This window comes from Rattus norvegicus, chromosome 8 (genome assembly GCF_021556685.1).
Source record: "Rattus norvegicus strain SHRSP/BbbUtx chromosome 8, alternate assembly SHRSP_T2T, whole genome shotgun sequence".
Lineage (NCBI taxonomy): Eukaryota > Metazoa > Chordata > Mammalia > Rodentia > Muridae > Rattus > Rattus norvegicus.
Window position 1 is genome coordinate 83764360 of NC_141541.1, and position 22834 is coordinate 83787193.

General features: G+C 48.4%; 2 protein-coding genes across 8 annotated transcripts in view; both read left to right on the top strand.

Moving 5' to 3' along the window:
* Positions 1–1664, top strand: part of Myo5c (myosin VC) — a 77203-nt gene extending 75539 nt beyond the window's left edge. For 6 of the 7 annotated variants that reach the window (XR_015626653.1, XR_015626654.1, XR_015626655.1 and 3 more), the window contains one exon: positions 241–1654. Coding sequence is in view for 4 of the 7 variants with exons in the window: in XM_087562208.1 (XP_087418334.1) it covers positions 241–393 (153 nt within the window). In the remaining 3 variants the exon portion in view is untranslated. 7 annotated transcript variants of the gene reach the window in all.
* A 9832-nt stretch (positions 1665–11496) lies between these two features.
* Gnb5 (G protein subunit beta 5) overlaps positions 11497–22834 on the top strand; it is a 28936-nt gene continuing 17598 nt past the window's right edge. The window contains exon 1 of the mRNA NM_031770.4: positions 11497–11715. Within this exon, the coding sequence (NP_113958.1) occupies positions 11604–11715 (112 nt within the window). The 5' untranslated portion in view covers positions 11497–11603. The remainder of the gene's footprint in view (positions 11716–22834) is intronic.

Genomic DNA, 22834 nt, shown 5'->3' on the forward strand with positions numbered 1-22834 from the left:
GGTGAAACTTCAGGTGAGTATTCCTGGGAGCTCGCTGCACGGAAGGCCCTGATAGGCTTATCCCCGCCCTGTCCCCCTCACCCCCAGCTGGGTCCTAAACCCTCTGGGTGTCACATCCTGTGATTGCTGGGGTCCTCTGACTGAGACAGAGCTGTTGGGTTTTCCTGACTCTTGACGTTAGCTTAGTGGTGAACCAAAATGCACCTGGTCCCTGATCCCTCTCCTTGGTTCTGACCTCAGGCTCTTCTGAATAACCGTGGTGACTCGTCACAGCTGATGCTGGACACTAAATATCTTTTTCAAGTCACATTTCCTTTCACCGCCTCACCGCACGCCCTGGAGATGACCCAGATCCCCAGCAGCTTCAAGCTCGGCTTTCTGCGGAGACTGTAGCAGGAGAGAAGATGGAGTTCTAAGACGACTTCCCGGGAAGACTAAGCGCCGGTGCCACTGAGGGAGCCGGTTATTCACCAGAACTGGAATAGTGAGGGATTGCAGTTTAAGGAGGAAAAGCCACGCCCTAGCTGTCTCCCAGGATGCTATGCGACCGACTGGGCTAGGGAAAGGCTTTTGCTTCTGGCCTCAGGTGTCTATTGCTGCAATTCCTGAAGGCTCAGTTTTGTTCCTGGTGCCTTTGTTTATTCTGTTTTGTGGCAGGGACCTCCCCTCGCCCACATATACAGGAATAAAATCTGGGGGCATCATGGCTCACCAGATTTCTAGGGTTTCCGTGAAGTCCAGAGACATTTATGAAGCCACAATTGAGTTCCATGCCTACATCTTCTAGGAAAGAATCCCACGTGGCCATTGGAACAAAATGTTTTTGCCCCATCCCCGCTGACAGGAAGGGCTCTTTAGCTCTTCCTACTAAAGACACCTGAATTAGAAAGCTATTCGCGTTAGATTCGCTAAGAGAGGATTCAGTCTGAGAGCTGGGTATGGTAACCTGTACCTATAGTCCGAGCACTCAGGAGGATGAGACAGGAGAATTATCTCGAGTTCAGTGTCAGCTTTGACTAAAGTGTGAGAGCCCATCTCAGAAAAAAAAAGTAATATATATAATATACATATTATATATATATATATTTGTGCCATTTATAATTTTTTTCTGAAATTTTAAACAATTGTTATCAGCCAACATCGTTGTTATAATCTCTCATTTAATTTTTAAATACAATTATTTCTTTTAAAACTAAATCTATCTCTGGAGTCAGAGCTCAGTGGTCGAGCGGTTGGCCCTGGATTTGACTTTAGCACCACACGTGCACCCACGTACAAGTTATGTGGTTTCTTTTCCTCTCTCTAATCAGTGTTCTAATATGCTTTTATTTTCATGAAAGAAACAAGATTCGGAGAAGGTCTTCCTTTTGAGAAACCTAGTTTTCCCATTTTTGAGAGAACTAAGTACTCCTTTCCTCAAACCGTCTTCCTTCCCTTCAGAACACTGAGCCCTCTGATGAGCTGAGACCCAGCCCTCTGTGCACCCCTAGCCTCTAGTCTGACGGTCTCGGGCAGTAGCTGTGACACCATGGTACGCTCCTCTCTGGATGCGACTGGGTGCAGTCATCCTACTGACATGATGCCTTTTCAAACTGCTCCCAAACGATGAAAACAGAACTTTATAATGCTTTAATAAAATAAATTATTGAGCAAATTGAATGGACCATTTTTTTCCACCATCGTACATTACCTATCTTCTCACGGCACAGCGCTGTGCCCTTCTTTGAAGGTCAGATAGAACGGGGTTAGAATCCCATGGGTGTGTCACCTGAGGTATAGAAACCTTGAGGGGAACAGGTCAGGAGTGTCTGGGGCTCCCTGGCTATCAGAGGAGGGGGACTGTGGGATGGAGTTGGCTGGGGTTTGGCTCAGTGCCCACTCCAGTCCTCTACCCCGTGAGGAGTCACTATGCTAATGTTTTGGTTCTCCTGCCTCAGATTGATGCCCACTTTATAGCATTTACCTGATTTGTACACCAGTAACTTTGGCCGTGCCTTCCGCTGACCTGTGACTTCCTAGAGACCTGGACCCCATCTTCTAGATTTTATCTGTATGTTAGGTGGTGGGAGACAGTGGGCAAGATCCAATGGAGGTGACAAGGGTTCAAGTGTAGGAGACCTTGTTTGGAGACAGGAGACTTGAGGATGCTGACATGTTGATACACAAAGGAGAAAGGGGAAGGCACTTACCCGTGGCCTTAGATCACTCTGCAAAGGTGAGAAGGAAGGCCAGCGCTGAGTGATGCTGTCATCACACCAGACAGGGATGCCAGTCTTGTTTCGTGGAATAGAGGCAGATTAATAAGATCAAATCAGATTCTGTCTCCTCCAGGGAGCAAAGAAATGGGCCCAGGAAGGGGGGGTCTTTGGGAGTTAAGGGGGCTCTAAATCATGTAGAGAGGTGAGTGTGTGCTTGCAGGTGGTAGTGAGTGGCCTGTAGTGAGCACTGGTGTGCAGATGGGGAGGGGCAGGCCCTGAGCCGCAAGTCCAGATAAAGGGATTAAGTGGCCAGTGGCTCAAATCTTCCCACCACTGACCACAGTAACCTCCCTCATCTCTGCTCAACTGTCCCAGGCATTCATTGCTCTGTAAGGTATGTACTCTTTAACCTCAGGGAACCTAGGTTCTCAATCCTACAGACTAGTATCAGGGGGGATTTCTTTGTGGTGGGTACACAATGGGGAGTGCGTTTATTCTGGTTATCCTGTCTGTGTAAATTCTAATTTCTCTACAACCTTCATGATTTTATCTCAAAATCATAAAGAGGTTTTAAGGAACAGATTCGTGCTGGCATCAGTAAACAAATTAAACATCTTTAAAATAGCTTAATTGGCTTTCAAATTTGGCCCAGCTGCAGTGTAACGACCAAACAGATGGGCCACCTCAGCGGGTCTGTGGGAACTACCTGCTCCTGCCTCAGCCCCAGTGTGTTGTATTCTGCTGCTTGAATCCAGTCCACTCCTGCTGAACACGCGAAATTTCCAGTCTGGGACTGTTCATGCACAAAGCTGATAGGACAACCTTAGGGTTTGTTAGGAAATAAATATGTACTTCTTAGGAGTGGCATTGCTGGGTCACATGCACACATACACACACACACACACAGTGGGGAGGGAGGGAGAGAGAGAATGCAGTATATATATATGTGTGTGTGTGTGTGTGTGTGTGTGTGTGTGTGTGTGTGTGTGTGCCATTAAGAGGTCCTGCCAGCCGGTTCTCCATAGTAGTTGAACCACTTTACACCCGCACCAGCAATGACAATTCCCACATCCTTGCCCATGCTCTGTGTATCAGTTTTGTTTTAGATTTATGTTTATTTTTGTGCATGTTGGGTGCAGAGTAGGTACAGTAGTGCAGCCGCCTGGAGACCAGGAAAGGGTGTTGGATTCCCTGGATCAGGAGCTATAACAGTTGTCTACCTTACAATATGGGAGTTGGAAACAGGACTCAAATCCTCTGGAAAAGCAACACGTGCTCTTAACTACTGAGTCATCTCCCCAGCCCCTGTTTTTCTTTTTCTTTTTCTTTTCTTTTCTTTTCTTTTTTCTTTTTTAATTTTAGGTGTTCTAGCCTAGTCGACAAGATGGCTCAGCAGGCCGAGGGACCAAACTCAAGAAACAGAATTTGATATTGAGGACCCACCTATATGGTGAAAGGAGAAAAATTGACTACCAAAAAATTGTCCTTTGACCTTTACACGTACTAATACATACGTTTTAGGAATTCTCAGGTATAGCTTATAGTGTCCCATTGTGGTTTTAACCTCTGACTTTGACAAGTGATTCTGTGTAACATTTTTCTGCATGAGATTTGACTGACTGGCCTCATTTGAGGAGTATCTACACAAATATTTTTGCACAATTGAAAAATGATTGAGCTACAATGCCCACAGTGTGGAATTCATCATTTAAAATGTTTGGATGGTTCTTCATGTGTGCGCGAGGATGTGCATGGTGTCCTCACTGTAATTTAACTCAGGACCCCATCACCCCTAACCCCACAGGCACGGAACTATCTCTGATTCTACCTTTGCTGCCCTCTCATCCCCCAAGGATGAGCTCTTACTGGTCTTGTGTGCCCTGAACACTCCTGTAATGGTACCATAGGGACATTTTGTCCTTACACACGAGTAACTTACTGATGTGAGAATCGGGGCCAACCCTTCGTTACTGCTAACTAACAAGCTTGCTTCATGGGCACTCTGTTTCGTTTGCCTGCTCTTCCCTGGATGCGCATTTGAATTGTTTCCCTTGTTTCCCTAAAAATAATGCTACTTTTAAACACTCATATATGTTTTTAATGCCAGGGACATCAGCACTCAACCAATGGAGCTACATCCCCAGCCTCGCCTCACAATTTTCCTGGCATTTGTTTTTTACTCTGTGTGTACATGTGTAGACATGAGCATGCCACACACATGGACGACAGAGACAGCTCTTGGAAGTCAGCTCTCTCCTCCCACTGTGTGGATTCTGGGGATCAAACTCAGGTTGTCAGCCTTGGCAGCAGACACCACTACTTACCCACTAAGCCATCTCTGCAATCCTTCACGTCTCAATTGTTCAAGCTAGTTACGCTACGAAGACATTCCAGGAGAACATGAGGTGTGAACAGGTCCAGGACCTGTGGTTACAGGTCAGACTCAGTTATTTTCATGTCCTTCTGTTTCCAGTTATTTATAATGAACATTACAAGCACCTTCTCTGACTTGGAATTTAGACTAAGAAAAGCAGAATTGTCTCTATTCAAACTTGGAAAAATTAGTAATTTTTCAAGGTCATTTTTTCCCATTTCCTATACATCACACACACACACACACACACACACACACACACACACACACACACACACCTTTTCCCTCGTGGCCTTTGTCCCTGGAGATGCTCTCAACATTCATTACAGTTCTTGAGTCTCTTCCTCTGAGAACATAATCTCTTCCTCTGGTTCATCTCCCTGCAGTTCTCCCCGTGACCTACTTCTGAGAGAACAAATCCGAGCAGGATGCACTTGAGGGATGCTGCTCTCTAATGCTATTACCTGATGTCTCAGCTTGACCTTGGGACTAGCAGCAGCCACAGCAGGGCTGAGGAGTGGGGGACATTCACCATGCCCTAAGCTCTGCTGGGCACATCTTTCCGTGTCGTGTGTGTGTGTGTGTGTGTGTGTGTGTGTGTGTGTGTGTGTGTTTGTTGGGTGCATGGGTTTTTGTGTGAGTTCATGAGTATGTGCTTGTGTATTCATGGGTACATGTATGCATGAATTCCTTTGCATGTGTGTTTATGAGTATGTGCTTGTATGTTCATGAGTGAGTGTGTGTGTGTGTGTGTGTGTGTGTGTGTGTGTGTTTGTTGGGTGCATGGGTTTTTGTGTGAGTTCATGAGTATGTGCTTGTGTATTCATGGGTACATGTATGCATGAATTCCTTTGCATGTGTGTTTATGAGTATGTGCTAGTATGTTCATGAGTGAGTGTGTGTGTGTGTGTGTGTGTGTGTGTGTGTGTGTTTGTTGGGTGCATGGGTTTTTGTGTGAGTTCATGAGTATGTGCTTGTGTATTCCTGGGTACATGTATGCATGAATTCCTTTGCATGTGTGTTTATGAGTATGTGCTTGTATGTTCATGAGTGAGTGTGTGTGTGTGTGTGTGTGTGTGTGTGTGTTGGGTGCATGGGTTTATGTGTGAGTTCATGAGTATGTGCTTGTATGTTCATGGGTGCATGTATATGAATCCCTGTATGTGTGTTCATAAGTGTATGTGTGTGTTCATGAGTCTGTGCTTGTGTGTTCATAGGAACATGTGTGTGTGTGAACCCCCATATGAGTGTGTATGCTCATGGGAACGTTTATGTTCACGAATATGTGAGTGTGTGTTCATGGGTGCATGTGTGTGTTCATAGGTAAATGGGTGTGTGTTTTCATGGGTGTGTGTATTGTGTTCAAGGATACATGTGTGTATTCATGAGTACATGTGTGTATGATCACGAGTTCATTTATATATGTGTATGTTCATAGGTACATATGTGTGCATTCATAGGTACGTGTGTGCTCATGGGTCCATCAGTGTTCATGAATACATGTGTGTATGCATGTACATAGACATCCTTAGGCATCCTTCCTTCCTCAGATTCCATTTCCTGTTTTGAAATAGGGCCTTTCTCTTCTCTCTCTCTCTCTCTCTCTCTCTCTCTCTCTCTCTCTCTCTCTCCCTCTCTCTCTCTCTCTCTCTCTCTCTCTGGTCTTCAACTACTCTGCCTGGCCAATGAACTCCCAGAAATCTGCCTGTCTCTGCCTCCCCAGCTCTGAGCTAACACTTGTTACCTCAGAGTATTGCTACCCTGGCTTTTTCCTGGGATTAAAATGAGGCATGCTCACACAGAAAGCACTTTGCTGACAGAGCCAGCATCCCAGCCGCCTTTTGTGCTGTACCTCACTCTTCGTGACAAGCCTAGCAGTAGATGGTGATATCTGCGTGAGGCCTGCTACAATCCGTGCTCAGCCTCTCTCTGACTGACACCACTGTTAATTCCTTTGTTCTCTCAGCTTCCATATAGAAGTCTGCCTCCCTATAGAGAGGTTGTGGGAAGCTCCAGCTGTGCCCTCTGTGTCAGTCAGGATATGGTCCCTTGTGATCTCTAAGGTCTCCCTTGTGTCCTTAAGGGTCTCCTTTGTCACCTCATCTTCGATATTGTGCAAGCCAACCCTTTGCCCAACACCACAGCTTCTAGTTCCTTCTCTGGCCCTGTGGTGATGTCTACATAACACTTTCCTCCCAAGTATCCCTAACATCACCTTCACCCAAAACACACCTCTCTCAGATTCTCCTTTGCTGACAAGTTCAGTCCAGTAATACGTTCAGGGGTAATTTCCTTGAATCTGAAGGTGGGCTCTCTGGAGCAGCTATGAAATCAGCAGGACTGAGCCAACTGCTCCCTGTTAACCTCCTAGTCCTCCATCTCCAGGCTACCATCCCAAAAGAAACCTAGGCCATATCCCAGTCATCATCCCTTCAAGCCCCCACTTCCCCTCTTCCCTATGATCAGTCCGAGGCCACCCACAGCCGTGTCTTAGCCAGTCTTCATGCCCATAGCCCCCAGTGAAGCTGTTGCCCAATGCTGCCATCCTCCCAGGCCTAAACCACTCTGCTCTTGCAGCTACAGGCTGGGCCCCTGAGTGTTTGGTTGCCACGTTTAACAGACACAAATGTGTACTTCATAGGAAGTCAATGGCACACAAATGGCCTTTCCCTTCTGGCTGGATTCAGGCCCATTTTCTAACTCTGGTCTTTAATCCAAATTTTTACATCAAAGTAAGGAGCATTTGTTTTAAAATGGCTCTCCAGGCTAGAGGTAGCTGGGTAGGTGGAGTGCTTGCGTAGCACACACAAAGCCTTGCATCCGTTCTTTTATTGTTTTTTCAATATGTAAGTCTTTCATTGTCCCCAAAGAGTCCAAATTGTCCTTGTGATCAGCATCTTGATTCTGGAGCCAGGAAACTGAGGCCTCACTCATCTGCCTGCTGCAGTCCCTTTCTCAGACACATAGATGCCATCCACAAACTTTCTGATATCCTTGTTTTAACTGTTGTTGCGTGCTGAATCAGAGCGGTTGAATTTGAAACAAGTTCAATATCATTTCCTTCAGAGGATTAATTCTGGGCTTAAGAGTCAGAACAAGCAACACCTGTCCTCATCCGAACCCTGAGGATGTATTTTTCACCAAGTAAATTTCGGATTTCAACTGAAGGCCTGTTCTCCTGAATAACGACGTTGGTAGGGAAGTGGGCACACACAGCTCATCTTGTAACGGAAACCCAGTGTCACACCCTTGATTGTGTTCTACACAGGACTGCAGATGGTTCTGACAGTGGCCAATTGCTTTCTGTTACCCTCCCTCCCCCCTTCCCCATTTGTCAACATGGAGCCTTTTCTTTTTCTTTCCAAGACTCAGATCTACACTGATGTGAATGAAGTCCCTCCGCAGAGTTCCCTGGGGCCCTTCACAGTGGCTGTGTGCCCCTTCAGAGTGATGTCGACACTTACTGGAATGACAGTCTGATTGCTGAGAATGGTCTTCATTTTCACAGTAGATGGGGCAAAGTGTTCCACTCTTAGCACCGTGTAAGCCAGGCGCATGCCTTTAACCTCAGCAACCGGAGTCGGAGGAAGGAGGATCAAATGTTGGACACTCTCTGATACTTAACAAGTTCGAGACCTGGCCTGAGCCCCTGACGACCTGAAATCTGTTCCCTGACTCCCTCAGGTTGTCCTCTGACTTCTGCCCTTTATGCTATTCCTCATGAGATGGTGTGCACATACACATCAATAAAAAGGTATACAAATGAAAAATAAAAGATAGATAACGTTAGGAAAGTAAGTGTATTGTGCGTTACAGTGGTTGTTATGGCGCTCCATGGATCAGTTGTAAGCACGACTTTGTAAGGTTATAGGCAAAGCTGCCCGGACAGTGAACCATGTGTACTTCAGAAAGCTGGCTGTCCGACGCTTTCTTGTTGATAACATGAGCTGCGGTACAGGAAATCAGAGGTCAGCACTCGCTGTGAGCTCTGCCCATGTGCAGAGGCAGGAGAAGAAAGAGGCTCGGGTCTCCAGATGCACTCGCTGTCTTTCTCTACCCCTGTTCACTCTTTTCTGTTCTTTAGCCTCATCTCGACCAAGATGTGCGATCAGACCTTCCTGGTTAACGTGTTTGGCTCATGTGACAAATGCTTCAAACAAAGAGCCCTACGGCCCGTCTTCAAGAAATCTCAACAACTCAACTACTGCTCCCCATGTGCAGAGATCGTGAGTTCTATTTTCCTTTCATCTCGTTCTTTTAAGTTCCTTGCCTTAACGTGGTGTCTATGCAAGCCTGCGGCAGACAAGTTACACAGAGAAGGTTTGTAGGATGCGTTCCCAGACCCCAGAAGACTGTGCTGTCCGCCTGGCATCCTGGCCTGCAGGTTATCCTAGGCTGTAGGGGCTCCCGTTGTCACCAATTTCCTGAGGCCGATTTTCCCACTGGTGAGATTGAAATGCTAACAGATTTGGACTTTGAGGCTTTGTGAGGGTCATGTGAGATCAGGGCAAAGTGTCCAAAACACTCCTCATGAGGGGCTAATGATTTTTGCTTCTGTCTCCTCCCAGCCTGCCTAACGAGCCACCAAGCTAGAAGAAATTCTGGCAGACAAACAATCCCAGGGGACCTGTCCAAGCTTCCTCTTTAGCTGTTTGGATGGCCTGGCTGATCTTGCCTAAGCAGAGAGCCAAACCAAACTCCAGAGCTCCTGAGCCCACCCACTGGGCAGGGCAGAAACTGAACAGAAATCCCGACTTACTTTCTCAAAGTACATCAAATCTTGCCCTCCCCAAAGCTACCCCAGGCTTCGGATTATCACTGAAAAAGTCTATTCAGCCCTGGGAATCTTTAGTCCCTGTCTTAGAAGATCCACCGGGCTGTGCGCAAAGCGATGGCTCACCAGTGCCCCCATCTGGTAACAGGTGGTACTGCACCCTTTCCTGATAGCCCAACTGGAGCACTGCACGTGTGGTATACAGACATACATACAGACAAAACACCCATATACATGACATAAAAATAAATACATAAATCCTTAAAATTTAGATCAAAATATGTGTTTATTTTATGTATATGAGAGGCTCGCCTGCATATATGTCTGTGAACCATGTCATGCCTGGTGTCAATGGAGCCAGATCAGGGCACTGAATTCCCTGGAACTTAACATTATTAAGAATTGTGAACCACCACATGGGTGATGGGAAGAAAAACTGGGTCCTCTGGAAGAACATTAGGTATTTTTAACTGCTGAGCCATCGCCCCAACCCTTGACTCTGTGTGTGTACACATTATATGCATATACACTTAAACGTATGTAGCCTGGTTTATCCATTTAGTAAGTGAGCATAAGCTCATCGCTTCCATAAGCCAACGTTCTGCTAAATTCTGAGGCTAAAACGATGGATAAGGTGCCAGGCATGACAGTGCACATGTTTAATCCCAGCACCCGAGAGGCAGAGGTAGATTGAGCAACATGACTTCTGGGCCAGCCTGCTCTACAAAGGGTGCTGCAGGGAAGCCAGGGCTATAAAGAGGGAGACATGGACAGAAGGGTGGGGGAGAGCAGGGAAGGGGAGCACAGAGAGAGGCTGAGACAGAGACAAAGACAGACAGACAGAGGCATAGGGAATGAAGATGGGTGGTGGATAACCCTCTATTGAAGAGAAAGGAGAAGCAACTGACAGAGAGGTATCCTCCAGTCTCCTCCCCAGCATCTAATTCTCAGAAAGCCCTGGGATGCAGACTTTTCCAGATAAGGAAATGGAGACTCCTAGAATCTTGCCTAAAACACAGGTATGTGTACATTAATACAATACTTTCTCAGACTGAGAAGGCCCAGAACAGATGCATACGTGCACACACACACACACACACACACACACACACACACACACACACACACACACAGGCCAGCACTGGAGACTGCTTCTGCAGTGTTCAGCCCAGAATTTGTGAACTTGGTCCTCCTTCCCATCCTAAAGGTCATGGAGAAAAGGGAGAAGGCCTAAGTGAGAGCCTATCAGTGAACCTGAACTGCCCGGGTCCTAACCCTGCCTTCTTCTCTTCCTGGAAGTGTGACACTGAGTGTTCACGGCCTTTTGTCCCTACTCTGCAAAAATAGCTTGGAGGTGGGGTGGGAGGTGGGGTGTCTGGGATTCCTTTCACAGCGACTCAGGTGAGCACTGAAAGTGTCACCAAGGAACCTAGCCCAGTGAAGTGTAGCTGCAGAGGAGCCACTGGAGTCATCAAATTGTTAAGGTCAATAAAACATAAGCAGGGCTGGAGAGATGGCTCAGCGGTTAAGAGCACTGACTGCTCTTCCAGAGGTCCTGAGTTCAAATCCCAGCAACCACATGGTGGCTCACAACCATCTGTAATGAGATCTGATGCCCTCTTCCTGGTGTGTCTGAAGACAGTGGCAGTGTACTCATATATAATAAATAAATCTTAAAGAAATAAAATAAAACATAAGCAAACCTTCATTCCAAAAGAGAGGACGCCCCTGACCCCAGCAAGGTCTGCCCCTGACTCATGCTTTTGTTGTCTTAACCCAGAACCCAGGCAGTCAGAACTCATTTTTAAAAGAATGTTTCAACTAGTGGGCTGTGAGGCACCTGTATGAAGCCTCCTGCCCCCAAGTCCCCGGGATGCCAAGGGCTGGGCGGTATAGGTTGGACTTCAGTAAGCACCCCTGGAGCCAGGAGACCAGAGTTTGTGGGCCATAGCGTGGTCTGCGAGCCTCAGTTTATTCTAGCCTCCTACCCTCACCCACCCCCACTCTCACCCCAACTCCCATCCCCACCCCCACTGTCCCACCTCCGAGCATCGCCCCGCCCGGTTCTCAGGGAGGGCGCGGTGGGCGGAGCCAGCAGAGTCTGTCACCGCAGCGCTCGCGTCACTGCCGAGGGGGCGGGCCCGGGGTGGCGTTCGGGGTCACGGAGGCTGCTGCTGCGCCCGCCCTCCCGTCGGGCCCCCGCGTCGATTCACAATCTCCCGCTTTGCGTTTCTCTCCCGGCTGCATCCGGACGAAGATGGCAACCGATGGGCTGCACGAGAACGAGACGCTGGCGTCGCTGAAGAGCGAGGCCGAGAGCCTCAAGGGCAAGCTAGAGGAGGAGCGGGCGAAGCTGCATGACGTGGAGCGTGAGTGCGAGCAGGGGGTGGAAGGGAAGCTCTCGGCCGGAGTGGACCAGACTCTCCAAGGGGCTGGCGGACCCGCGTGGGACCGATTCCAACGTCCCTGATGGGAGGATGCCGAGCCCCTCTTAGGGGGCGGGTGGGGAGGTAGTGACAGCAGGTGCGGGCGGGCGAGGAGAGACCGCTTTACAGTTCCACGTTGGGCTTCTCTGCCCCTGTCAGGTCCCTACCTCTGCGTGGATTTTGAAGCTCCCTTTCCCATCTCTCCACTGTCCTTGGGGGCAGGGAGCTGGATGGCGGAGGGAAGCCGATGTGCTTTCTGCATCCGCCGGCTCGGCTTGGGGTAGGCCCTTTTAGGAGCGTTTGATGGATGCTGCGGCTGACATAAAAGAGCTAACGCGGTATAAATAAACTTGCCAGCGTGCCCGCATCCCAGAGACTCTCGGCCAGAGAGAGAACAGAGCTCGGAGTAGGGACCCTGCTTGGGCAGTGGTCTTACCCGTTCACCCTCCCTTACTTACGTACTCCCTTTCAAGGCCTGCCAGCCCCCAACCCTAACACACTTCTGTACGGTGCGCCCCCCCCCACGCCCCTGCCCACCTTCCTAATAGGCCTTGATCTTTTCAGTTCCATTTAGAGAAGGGAACTGGGGGTCAGAGTGAGGCCTTTAGTGTTTAATTTCTTTGAAACTTGCTGGAAGTACAAAACCCTGGTTGTCTGCTCTCGGGGCCTTCTCTTAAGTTAGGAAGGGGCAGCTAACTCCTGTGTGGTTAGAAATGTGCTCAGATGTAAGTGGTTAAATGGTGGGTTTTGGTAACAAGATCAGGTCTGGTGCAGCTACCTGGTGCTTTGAGGGACTCACGCGTTTCCACGCCTTATCGCTGGCACTTATTTACCCAGTGACCCCAAGATGACTGCCACCGCTCCAAACGTTGCCCTTGTATCCAAAGCAGGAAGAAGGGAGAGTGTGAACACCGGGGCTCTTTTCCTTCTTAGGGAAAAAGCAAACATTTCCCAGAATTCCTCTCCTCCCAACATTTCTATCTGCACTTCATAGGCCATGTGGCCCCTGCCAGGGAGTCTGAAAAAGGGGGAGCCAGGCTGAGCATGTTGCCAGCCCTAAATGAGAAGTGAGGAGTAGGTATCAGCTGCGTGACATGGGCCTGCCTTCTCAGAGCCTTGTATGCTACAGATAGATGATGGTGTTGCCTCATCTTGGTATCAGTGCCTTGGACTTCTCCACTTGACAGCTTAGTCTTGTGGCTTGAGCAGTCTTTTTGAAGCCCCACACCGATGGCCCTTGTGACGTGAGCCCCCCTCTCTAGCACAACCCTTCAGCCCACACAGAGAAACCCTTGTCTTGTCGTCTCTCCATCCCTTAAAGTCCCACTCTGACCACAGTGTCTTCCAGGTCCTTAGGAACCCTGGCTCTCTCCTGTACCTGGAAGCCCTGTCCTGTGTTCCGTCACTTCCCTGACATCAGCACAGACATTTTGATCAACTTCTGGAAGTCTTGCTGAGGGACATTGACTCTGGCCCTCCTGCCCCCTCCCCAGCCATGGATGTAGCCATCCTCCTGTCTCCTCTCGCTGAACTCCAGGGGCTACTGAAGAGAGGGCACCAAGAGGCCTCTGTGGTCAGTGGCTAAGTGACCCCTGCATTGCCCTTAGTCAGATTTACCCTGGCAACTGTAAGACGTCAGCAATCTGTGGGAGTCTCTGTTCTGCCCACCTTTTATTTCCCTCACAGAAAGTGGGAGGTAAAAGAAGTGAGAGGCCTGTTTATAGATTTGAGTTCATAGATTTAGCCCTCGTCCCCTGCACACCTGCAAGGGTCAGCTTCCCCTCTCTCCTCATCTCAGGATACCCCTCCTCATCTTTAATTTCCCTTCCATCTCTCTACCTCTGAAAACAGTCACACACACACACACACACACACACACACACACACACACACACACACACACACACACCTCTCTATCTTTTACTCACACAGTTTGTCAGCCCCTAGTGTGTCTGCCTCTGCTTGGTTCTTAAAGATGCTGCAGTGAACAAATCAAGAATGTTCCCTTGTAAGTCTTTGGTCCAAAGGCTTCTAGAAGTTGGTCATTCAATAGGTAAGATGAGATTGGGTTAGACACGTGCTCTGGATAGAAGAGAGGGGGTGGGGATGTGGGAAATGAGTCTGGGGGAGCTCAGAGACTTCCAGAGACTGTGAGCTGGAGTGGCTCCCAGAAAGGATCTTTGAATGCAGACTCCTTACCTGTGTAAAGGACAGACTGTCCCAGAAAAGAGCATTTGAAATAAAGCAGCAGCACAAGCTGGGTCAGGGGAGCATTGATGTAGTGAGGCAAAGCTGAGGCAGGGGACTATGTTTGCTGTACTTAGGGAAAGCTGAGGCTATGTCTGGAGAGGCATAAACAGGAGTAGAGAAGAAGGTGGGGTTACAATGGGAGCTATTGGAGCATGGAGGGACATAGCGAAGGATTGGGTGCTATGCATGTGTGTGTGCACACGCACGTGTGCGTGTGCATGTGTAGAGACCTGAGGTAAACTAAGGTGAATGCTGTTCACCTTGGTTTTTATAAACAAGTCTCTCGTTTTACCTGGACCAAGTAGGTAGGTCAGGCTGGCCAATGAGCTTGAGGGATCCTCCTGTCTCCACCTCCCTGGACTGGAATGACAAGTGTGAGCCACTACAGCCAACTTGATTGACACTTAGGTCCTGATTCATGTGCCATCTCCCCAGCCCTAGGACTTGGGATTTCAAAAAGCCTGAGTGAACTGACCCACAGACATGGGTTTTTTTGTTTTGTTTTTGTTCTGTTTTATTTTGTTTTTGTTTTCTAAATCACCTCTCAATTTTTTATTTGTGTATGTGCATCCCCACAGAACACAGAAGACTGACTGGCCCTATGAAAACTAAGCTAACTTTCTTTTAAAACTTTCTGGGGAGGGGCACCATGAGACGGCTCAACAGGTTGTGGCCAAGGCCTAAGGACCCTGGTTGTATCCCTTGGGCCCACTTGGAAGAAAGAGACAGACAGCTTTGAGCTGTATTCTGAGGTCCACATATGACACGTGAATAATTGGATAAAATAAATATAATTTTAAAAGAAATTTAAGGGTGAATGAAAAATCAATTATGAGTCATAGCTTGGTTGGTAGGGACAGGCCTGGGTTCCATTCTCTGCACGACAGAATGGCAATGCAGGCTTACAGTCCCAGCACTTGGAAGGTTGAGGCATCAAAAGGTCAAGGTTATTCTCCACTACATAATGGGTTTGGGGCCAGCCTGCGTTACATGAGACCCTGTTTAAAAACAAACAGAGAAGTAAATATTTTTAGTCAGTGCAATAGTTGAAGATGAGAAACCGGAAGGGATCGATCGATTCCTGATCCAAACTCGGCCCTCAGTTCTGTAACTTTAGCACTCAGACCAGGGTCTTACTCTGTAGACTTCATTCCCTGGTCAGATCCATGGCCAGCATGACGTGCCTGAAGTAGCTCACGTGGCTTATATGACAGGGAGTCAGCCTACCTCAGTTGCACAGCCAGGAGCTCCTGTCTCCCTAACCTCCTGCAGAGAGCTCTTTCTCCTCCCAGGAAGAGTGGCCTGCCATCATGTTACAACCGCACAGCACAGCTTCTGTCAGCTTCCTTTTCACACTATGCTACACAGACTTCCACCGTCTGGGGGTCGTTAGTTCAGGCAGTCAGAAGTCTAACTTCTGACTGCGTGACTGGGTGAGTGGGCTCAGAGGCTCCAGGGAAAGCCATTCCCTACACCCACAGTCTGAGGGTGCTTGTGGTCCTCAGCTCACAGTTATGTCCTCAGTACCTAGAGCAGTGGCTCCCAACCTTCCTGACGCTGCAACCCTTTAACACAGTTCCTCACGTTGTGGTTGACCCCCAACCATAAAATCATTTCCCTGCTACTTCACAACTGTAATTTTGCTACTGTTGTGAATCATGATGTAAATATCTGATATGCGACCCCTGCAAAAGGGCCTTTCAAGGGGTCACAGCCCACAGGTTGAGAACCCTGGCTCACAGTGCTGTGTATTCCAACCACTGCTTCTGACATCGCCCTCTCTGATCACTTTGTTGTCTCCTATGAAAAGGACCTTCAGGATTACATCGGGTCCACCCAGATCATGGTCCCGTCTCAAAATCTTTAATATAAGGTGGCATCTTCAGTTAAGGTTATGAGCTTCCTCAGAAGCCATGGGTGTAGTGTGTCCATGGAACAGCCCATGGCACACCGAGATCAGGAAGAGTCACTGTCTCCAGCCTCAGACTCCCGATGCAAAGAACGTTCTTCTGTCCTTATCCTGAGGGTCGCACTCAGGCTGGAGGAGAGCAAGGAGTGTTTCTGGTACAGGTCGCCCTCCTCCACATTTCACTATATTCTAGAGAGCAGAGCTTTTTCTTATTAAAATAGCAAAATGAGGGGCTGGGGATTTAGCTCAGTGGTAGAGCACTTGCCTAGCAAGCTCAAAGCCCTGGGTTCGGTCCCCAGCTCCGGAAAAAAAAGAAAAAAAATAGCAAAATGAATAAAGGCCTAGAATCGGACAGTATGTTGGCCATGGTCTAGTCGGCACAGAATGTCTATAAAGATGTACGATTCTCTCCAGAGGGCTCTGGGATGTAGAGACGCTTATCTTTTTTTTTTTTTTTTTTTTTTTTTTTGGTTCTTTTTTTTCGGAGCTGGGGACTGAACCCAGGGCCCTGCGCTTCCTAAGCAAGCGCTCTACCACTGAGCTAAATCCCCAACCCCGAGACGCTTATCTTTAAGACCCATGTCTGCATGCGCCATAGGAGGGGCTGAGTTTGGGGATGGTGTCAAGACAATGGGAGGAAGGAGGACAGGTCGACCTTAGAGTCTCAGAGTCAGAATGAGGGATGCTCTGGAAGGCGGCAGACAGAGACAGAGGAAAGAGCTGGCCGGTTGCGGGATCCTGGGCTGGGGGAGCTTTATCCAGACTCCCAGCTCCTCTGACATAGCTATTAACTTTGTTAAGAAGCAAAACTGAATCAGCAAATGTGTGTAAACTCCCAGTGTACAAATCCAGACTCCATTTGGGTTAATCAGAAGATTTGCCAGTCAGGGCTGATGACTTCTCTGTTCTCAGTGTGCTTTTGTGCAAGGTTTTACCCTCTAAACGGCCTGTGGTTGGAGCTCTGTTCCAATCTGAGCTCATAGCTTAGGGGGAAATCTAGGCAAAGCCATACTGTAGTCGGGCCTGAAGCACATGTGCTCTTTTCAGCCCTGGTTAAAAGAAAGCTGATGTCCAGACAGATGGCCTCCTGCCTGCTGCTCCACTCTCTAATGCCTGGAGAGGGAGCAGGAAGCCAGCCTGCCTTCCATTTCCTGTCCCCTTCCTTCTCCTGGTCTGTCGATTGGAGCATGCTCACTAGGGGCAGTGTTTCTAATGGCTCCTCAAAGTATCCGGGATCACTGCGGGCAGTTAGATAACTCGAAGGAGGTGGAACTTTACAGCCCCCCACCTCCAGGCACCTCTCTCCACCTCTTGCTTTATGTTTATAATTTTATAAACACTCTCAAGATTGAATTAAATGTATTTGAGACACGTTTTACATTTAACCCAATAGTTCCTCCTGCTACGTACAGGAGAAACTGTTTTGGGGAGAAAGAGGAGAGACAGGACTTCATGTATTCCATTGCGGTCTCCAGGTAGGCTCTGTGGCTGAGGATGACCTTGAACACCTTCCAAATGCCAGGATTCCAGATGTGCACCCCCCATGGCCAGTTATCCAGTGTACCTGAAAGCTGAGAGACAGCTCTGTCCTGATGGAAGGTTGGTCTCCCAGACTGAGAAATTCTTCTCACAACACCAGCTAGATAACCCTAGTACTTTCAAGGCACCAGAGGTTCAAAGGAACCTGCCTGCCTCCATGAATTGAAAATGATGTCCTTGCATTGGTCTTGCCCTTCCCGAGAGGTAAGAGAGCCAGTGTGGCTCGCTGGCCTCCTGCTTGCTGGTGTAGCTACCCTTGGAGCCCAGACGTTCTCCCTGGTGATTTCACAGCTTAGGTTCGCTCACTTTTGTGCCGTCTAGACCACGTCTAGTAAGATGTTGCTCTAAGAAAAAGCAGAGGGACACTTCTGCAGCTAAAGTGGAAGCCTGAAAACCACTGTGCACTTGCCCAGTATTCTCAGATCTCAAGCTCCATGCAGCTAGGACTGGCCGTCATGTTCTGCCCTACTGACCCGGAGCTCAGCATAGAATCTGGTCACGGAAGGAGCTGTGGATGTGCGTATTGTGGTGCTCTGATCTAACTTTCCATAACCAGTCAGAGGTTAAACTAGGACAGGCAGTCTCTTAACTAGCCCTGACGCTCACTGACCTGGCTACCTCCCATATGGGAATCCATGGTTAGGGTGTTGCCAGTGCCTGAGTGTCATTTTCCTTGATTTTTCTGAAGACTCATAGCCACATTACATAAAGTCAATCCCACTCTTGAAGATGTGTGAACCTGTTCTCAGGGGCTAAAGTGTGTGTACATAAAGTCCTCAGTCCTCTGAGTTTTGGCTTCCTTACTTAGAGGAATAGGTCTTTAAAACTGGGTCCTCACCTGGCACTGGTGGAGCACATCTTTAATTCCAGTATTTGGGAGGCAAAGGCAGGCAGATCTCTGAGTTCGAGGCCAGACTGGTCTACAGAGTGAGTTCTAAAAGAGGCAAAGCTACAGAGAAACCCTGTCTCAAAAAACAAAAACAAAAAGGAAGAAGAGGAGGAGGAGGGGCAGGAAGAACAAGAGGAGGAAGAAGAAGAGGAGGGGGGAGAGGAGGAGGGGGGAGGAAGAACAAGAGGAAGAGGAAGAGGAGGAGGAAGAGGAAGGGGGTGACACTGGAGAGATGGCTCAGTGGTTAGGAGCACTAACTGCTCTTCCAGAGTTCAATTCCCAGCAACCACATGGTGGCTCACAACTATCAATAATGAGATCTGATGCTTTCTTCTGTCTGATGCCCTCTCTCGTCATGCAGGCATACGTGCAAATAGAGCACTCATAAAAAATACATAAATAAATTGATCTTTTTTAATTAAAAAAAACTATGTCCTCAAACTGTTGTATAAAGCCTTCCACCTATACCCAATTCAACAAATGGGGCATAGTGTCCAAAGTCTTGGCACGGCAGAGGGAGGGAGGGACGGAGGGAGGTTCCCACCTGTCCTTTCCTTACCTCTGTTCTTATGCCTCCTTTAAATTCAGGAGCTTATGGCCTGCCAGCAAGGAGTCCACCCTGTGGCTTCCTGGAATCCACCCTGTGGCTTCCCAACCTCACGGAACAGCCTCAGTTACTGTCACACTAGAGTGCTTGGTACCTGTGTGCTGCCCTGTCCCATGGTTCCAGGCTGTGAGACAGCCTTGTTCTTCTAACAAAGTATTTGGCATGGTATTTAATACCTAGTTGGACACTTCCACTTCCCTCTCGGAGCCGCAGCCATGGCTGCAGGTTCTGACTGTGCTGGTTCCAGAGTATTCAGCAGTTTAAGATGCATGGGCCTCAGCTGAGCAGGAAGGCAGTGAAATAGCAGACGCTGTGGGGATGGCTCAGGGAACAGGCGCCTTCAGATCAGCTTCTAGGCTGTTACAGTCACATCAGACTTTGAGGGATCTCAGGAACGTGGCACAGCAAATGCTTGGTCTCTGAGGAGAGTTCTACCAAAGAGCAGAGTCCCCTGATGGGGGTTTCCTCCCCAGTGTCATCACCATACCACGCTGCAGCCAAGGACAACCACTCAGATGACAGTATACGGAGGACAAACATTACATCACTCTGCTCTCTGAGACAAGTTCCTCCGCTGTCTCTGATGACATCACACCTTCGGACTTTGATTTTCTCAGTTGAGAATGCCCACTGAGAGCCCCTACCTAGACGCATTCTGTGCATGCAGATGTCACCCTACAGCCCAGTGCAGCCTCTGTCATCTGGAGAAGCTGTGTGCCATCATCTCCGGTTTAGCAAGCATCCCCTCCGAGCCAGGCTTGAGTCGTTAGCAAGAGGGACTGAAAATGGAACAGAGCCTCAAGAAGAGAAATGACTTGCTGGAAGGCAGATGGCTCTGTAGCCCGGACAGGGCTCTCAGTTCCCTGAGGTGGCTCAAGCAGCACACACCACTGTCTTCCTGAAGCTTCCCTGCCAGCCGCATTTCCTAACCAGTTAGCGTTCCTATTGTAGAAACCAGCATGTGCCTTACTTCTTTTAAAATTAAATATATCATATTCCGGAAGAACAACCTGTCAGAAGGCAAAGGAGAAATCCTACCTGCCCCAGCCCCACAAATACATATTTAGCTCTTTTCCAATTTTTTTATTTCCTGATATTTAATTTTTTTGTAATTCTTTAATTCAATGCTTGTAAGATTTGGCAGTTAGAAGCAGAGCGGAGTGGGTTGGGAGTGAATCCGTGTGGGAAGGGAAGACTTGAAGAGAAAAGAAAATTGATGGTTGGGATGTGTTAAAATTAGAGTTACGTAACGATGGCCCTCTTTTAGCTGGTGAGACATATTCGGTTCTCTCTCTCTCTCTCTCTCTCTCTCTCTCTCTCTCTCTCTCTCTCTCTCGATATTGAAAAGCTAGGCTTCCCCTATGCTGAAACCAGAGAAGCGGCAATGGTATGGACATGGGGTCTCAATGTAAAATATTAAACAGAGATGGCTCAGGGGTCAAGAGCACTGGATGCTCTTCCAGAGGAATCTGAGTCAGTTCCCACCACCCACATGGCAGCTCACCAACCAGTCTGCAAACTCCAGCGCCCTTCTTCTGGCCTCTGGGGACACTTCCTATACTTGGTGCACATACATGCACATGCAGACAGACACTCGTACACATAAAACTAGGTAAGCCTTTTTAAAAGAATTAAATAGGACATGCTCCCTAGTGGTGGAAGCTTGTGTAAAAGGCCTGTAAGAATTCAGAAAACTGAGTCTGTTCTTTAATTTTTGTCAGTAGACCTTTCGAGGACTCTATCTGTTGGTGGGCTGTCCGTGGAATCACTCAGCTTCTCTAGGCCCTGCAGCATGAGCACTGAGCTCTGACACAGCATTTTGTAATGTACAAGAGCTTTTACCACTGAGGTTTTCTGTCCTTTGAGTGCTTTCATTTTGTTTTGGGGCCCGGTAGTCATTATATAACTCTAGCTGGCTTTAAACTCACCTGCCTCGGCCTCCCGAGCTCTGGGGTTACAGATGTGCACCACCACACAGACACAGCTAGAGTTTTCATAGGAACTTCATGCCTTTGCTCTTCTTCTCAAGGGGCACTAACAGGGATCAAGCTTTCTTGGAGAAAGGACTGATTTAATGGTTCTCATAGGGCAAGAAGCCTGAATTGGGAGCTCACAAAGAGAACGAGATGTGGTAGGAAGTCCTGAGAACCTGCATGATGGGGCTTCCCTGAGCCATGCGGACAGTTCGAGCATTTGGAGCAGAAGCACAGAAAAGCTGAGAATGTCGCTCAATAGTTGAGCGCTTTCCTGGCATGACACCACATAAACCATGAATGGGGGCACATGTCTGCCATCCCAGCATGGGGGAGGTGGAGACGGGAGCATCAGACATTCAAGGTCATCTTCAGCTACCTAGCAAGTTCGAGGCCCGCCTGAGTTTAGTGAGAGACTTTGTCAAAAACTGCTCTCTAAAAGTTGGAGGAACAGCACCCTATTTTGTCATAATACATCCCCAGACATTATTTTTCATGATGTAAGGAGGGATGACATCTGACGGGTCACCTTCACCAAGTAGTCAAAGTCACCATCAGCAGAAGAGGGACGGGTGTAGGCATATGCCTCTAGTCAGTTGTCTCCCTGTGGAGTTCCTGACAAGTGTTTCTGGGCAGAACCTCATCATGAATGATTACCAGACTGGGACTGAAAGGTTGAAAGGATGCTGTGAGTGACCTCAAAGTTACCTTTTCTATAAAGGGTGTTTTTGGGCTAGCGTACAGTGGGGTCTGTACTAGCTAGCATTAATTCCCTGGCTTGGATCTCTGTACTGTGGTTCTATAAGACAGCTCTTTGGACTCGGAGTCGAGGTAAGAGCACAAGAGAGGAAGCCAGGAAGATGCTCATGACGGGCACAGCTGTCATGGCCCTGGCTTCCAGCTACAGGGTAGAGGAAGTCCACCATCAGCTTCCCCATGAAAGAAACATCTCAGTACCTCTCCCAGCCCACTGCCCTGACTGTTCAAGAACCAGGCCTTCCCTGGGCTGTTCCCTAAGTCCCCTGATCGCTAAAAGGCACAGGAGCCCAGGCCTACCCTGGTTCAGTCTCTAACCAGGAAGAGAGTGGTACCCCTCAGGTGCCTCCCGTGGAGGGGAGTCCCTGAACCCCGAAGACCTCCATCTCCCTTCTGCTTTGTGATGGACTCTACTTCCTGACTGTCAGCGCTTAACCAGCACCAGCCACGTCTCTGAGCTGCTGTAGGGGCTCTGATGTCACAAGCGGGTTCTGTCCAGACTTTTAGGACAATGTTGATTTCTGTGGACTCAGAGTTCTCCAGCAATCTCACACATGCATCGCTGGCCCAGTGCTTGTTTGTGGATTCCTGCAGCTCCCAGCATGCCCCAGGCCTTTGCTAGGGACAGTTAGATGCATACAGCATTTACTGCCAGGCAGCAAGTTTTTATAAAGTCAGTTTCCCTTGTGAGTAGAAGGGGGTAGAGGCTGAATATAGTTCACTCAGTAAAATGTTTGCCAAGAAAACACTAAGACCTGAGTTCAATCCCCAGCACCCCATAATAATGCCTGGTGTGCACTTCTAACCCCTGAACTGGGGAAGCAGAGACAGGAAGATACATAGCTAACCCACCGACTCTAATTGGAAAATTCCAGACTGAGTGAGAGACCCTGCCTCAGAGACATCATTCCTGAGGATGGCATCTGAGGTTGTCTTCTGGAATTATACATGTAACGCATGCACACACACACACACACACACACACACACACACATGCACACACACACACACATGAATGCACATGCACATGCACATACACATACACATACACACAAAATACACACACATACACACACACATACAAACACACACACAAACAAACATGCACACAAACACACACATACACACACAGACACACA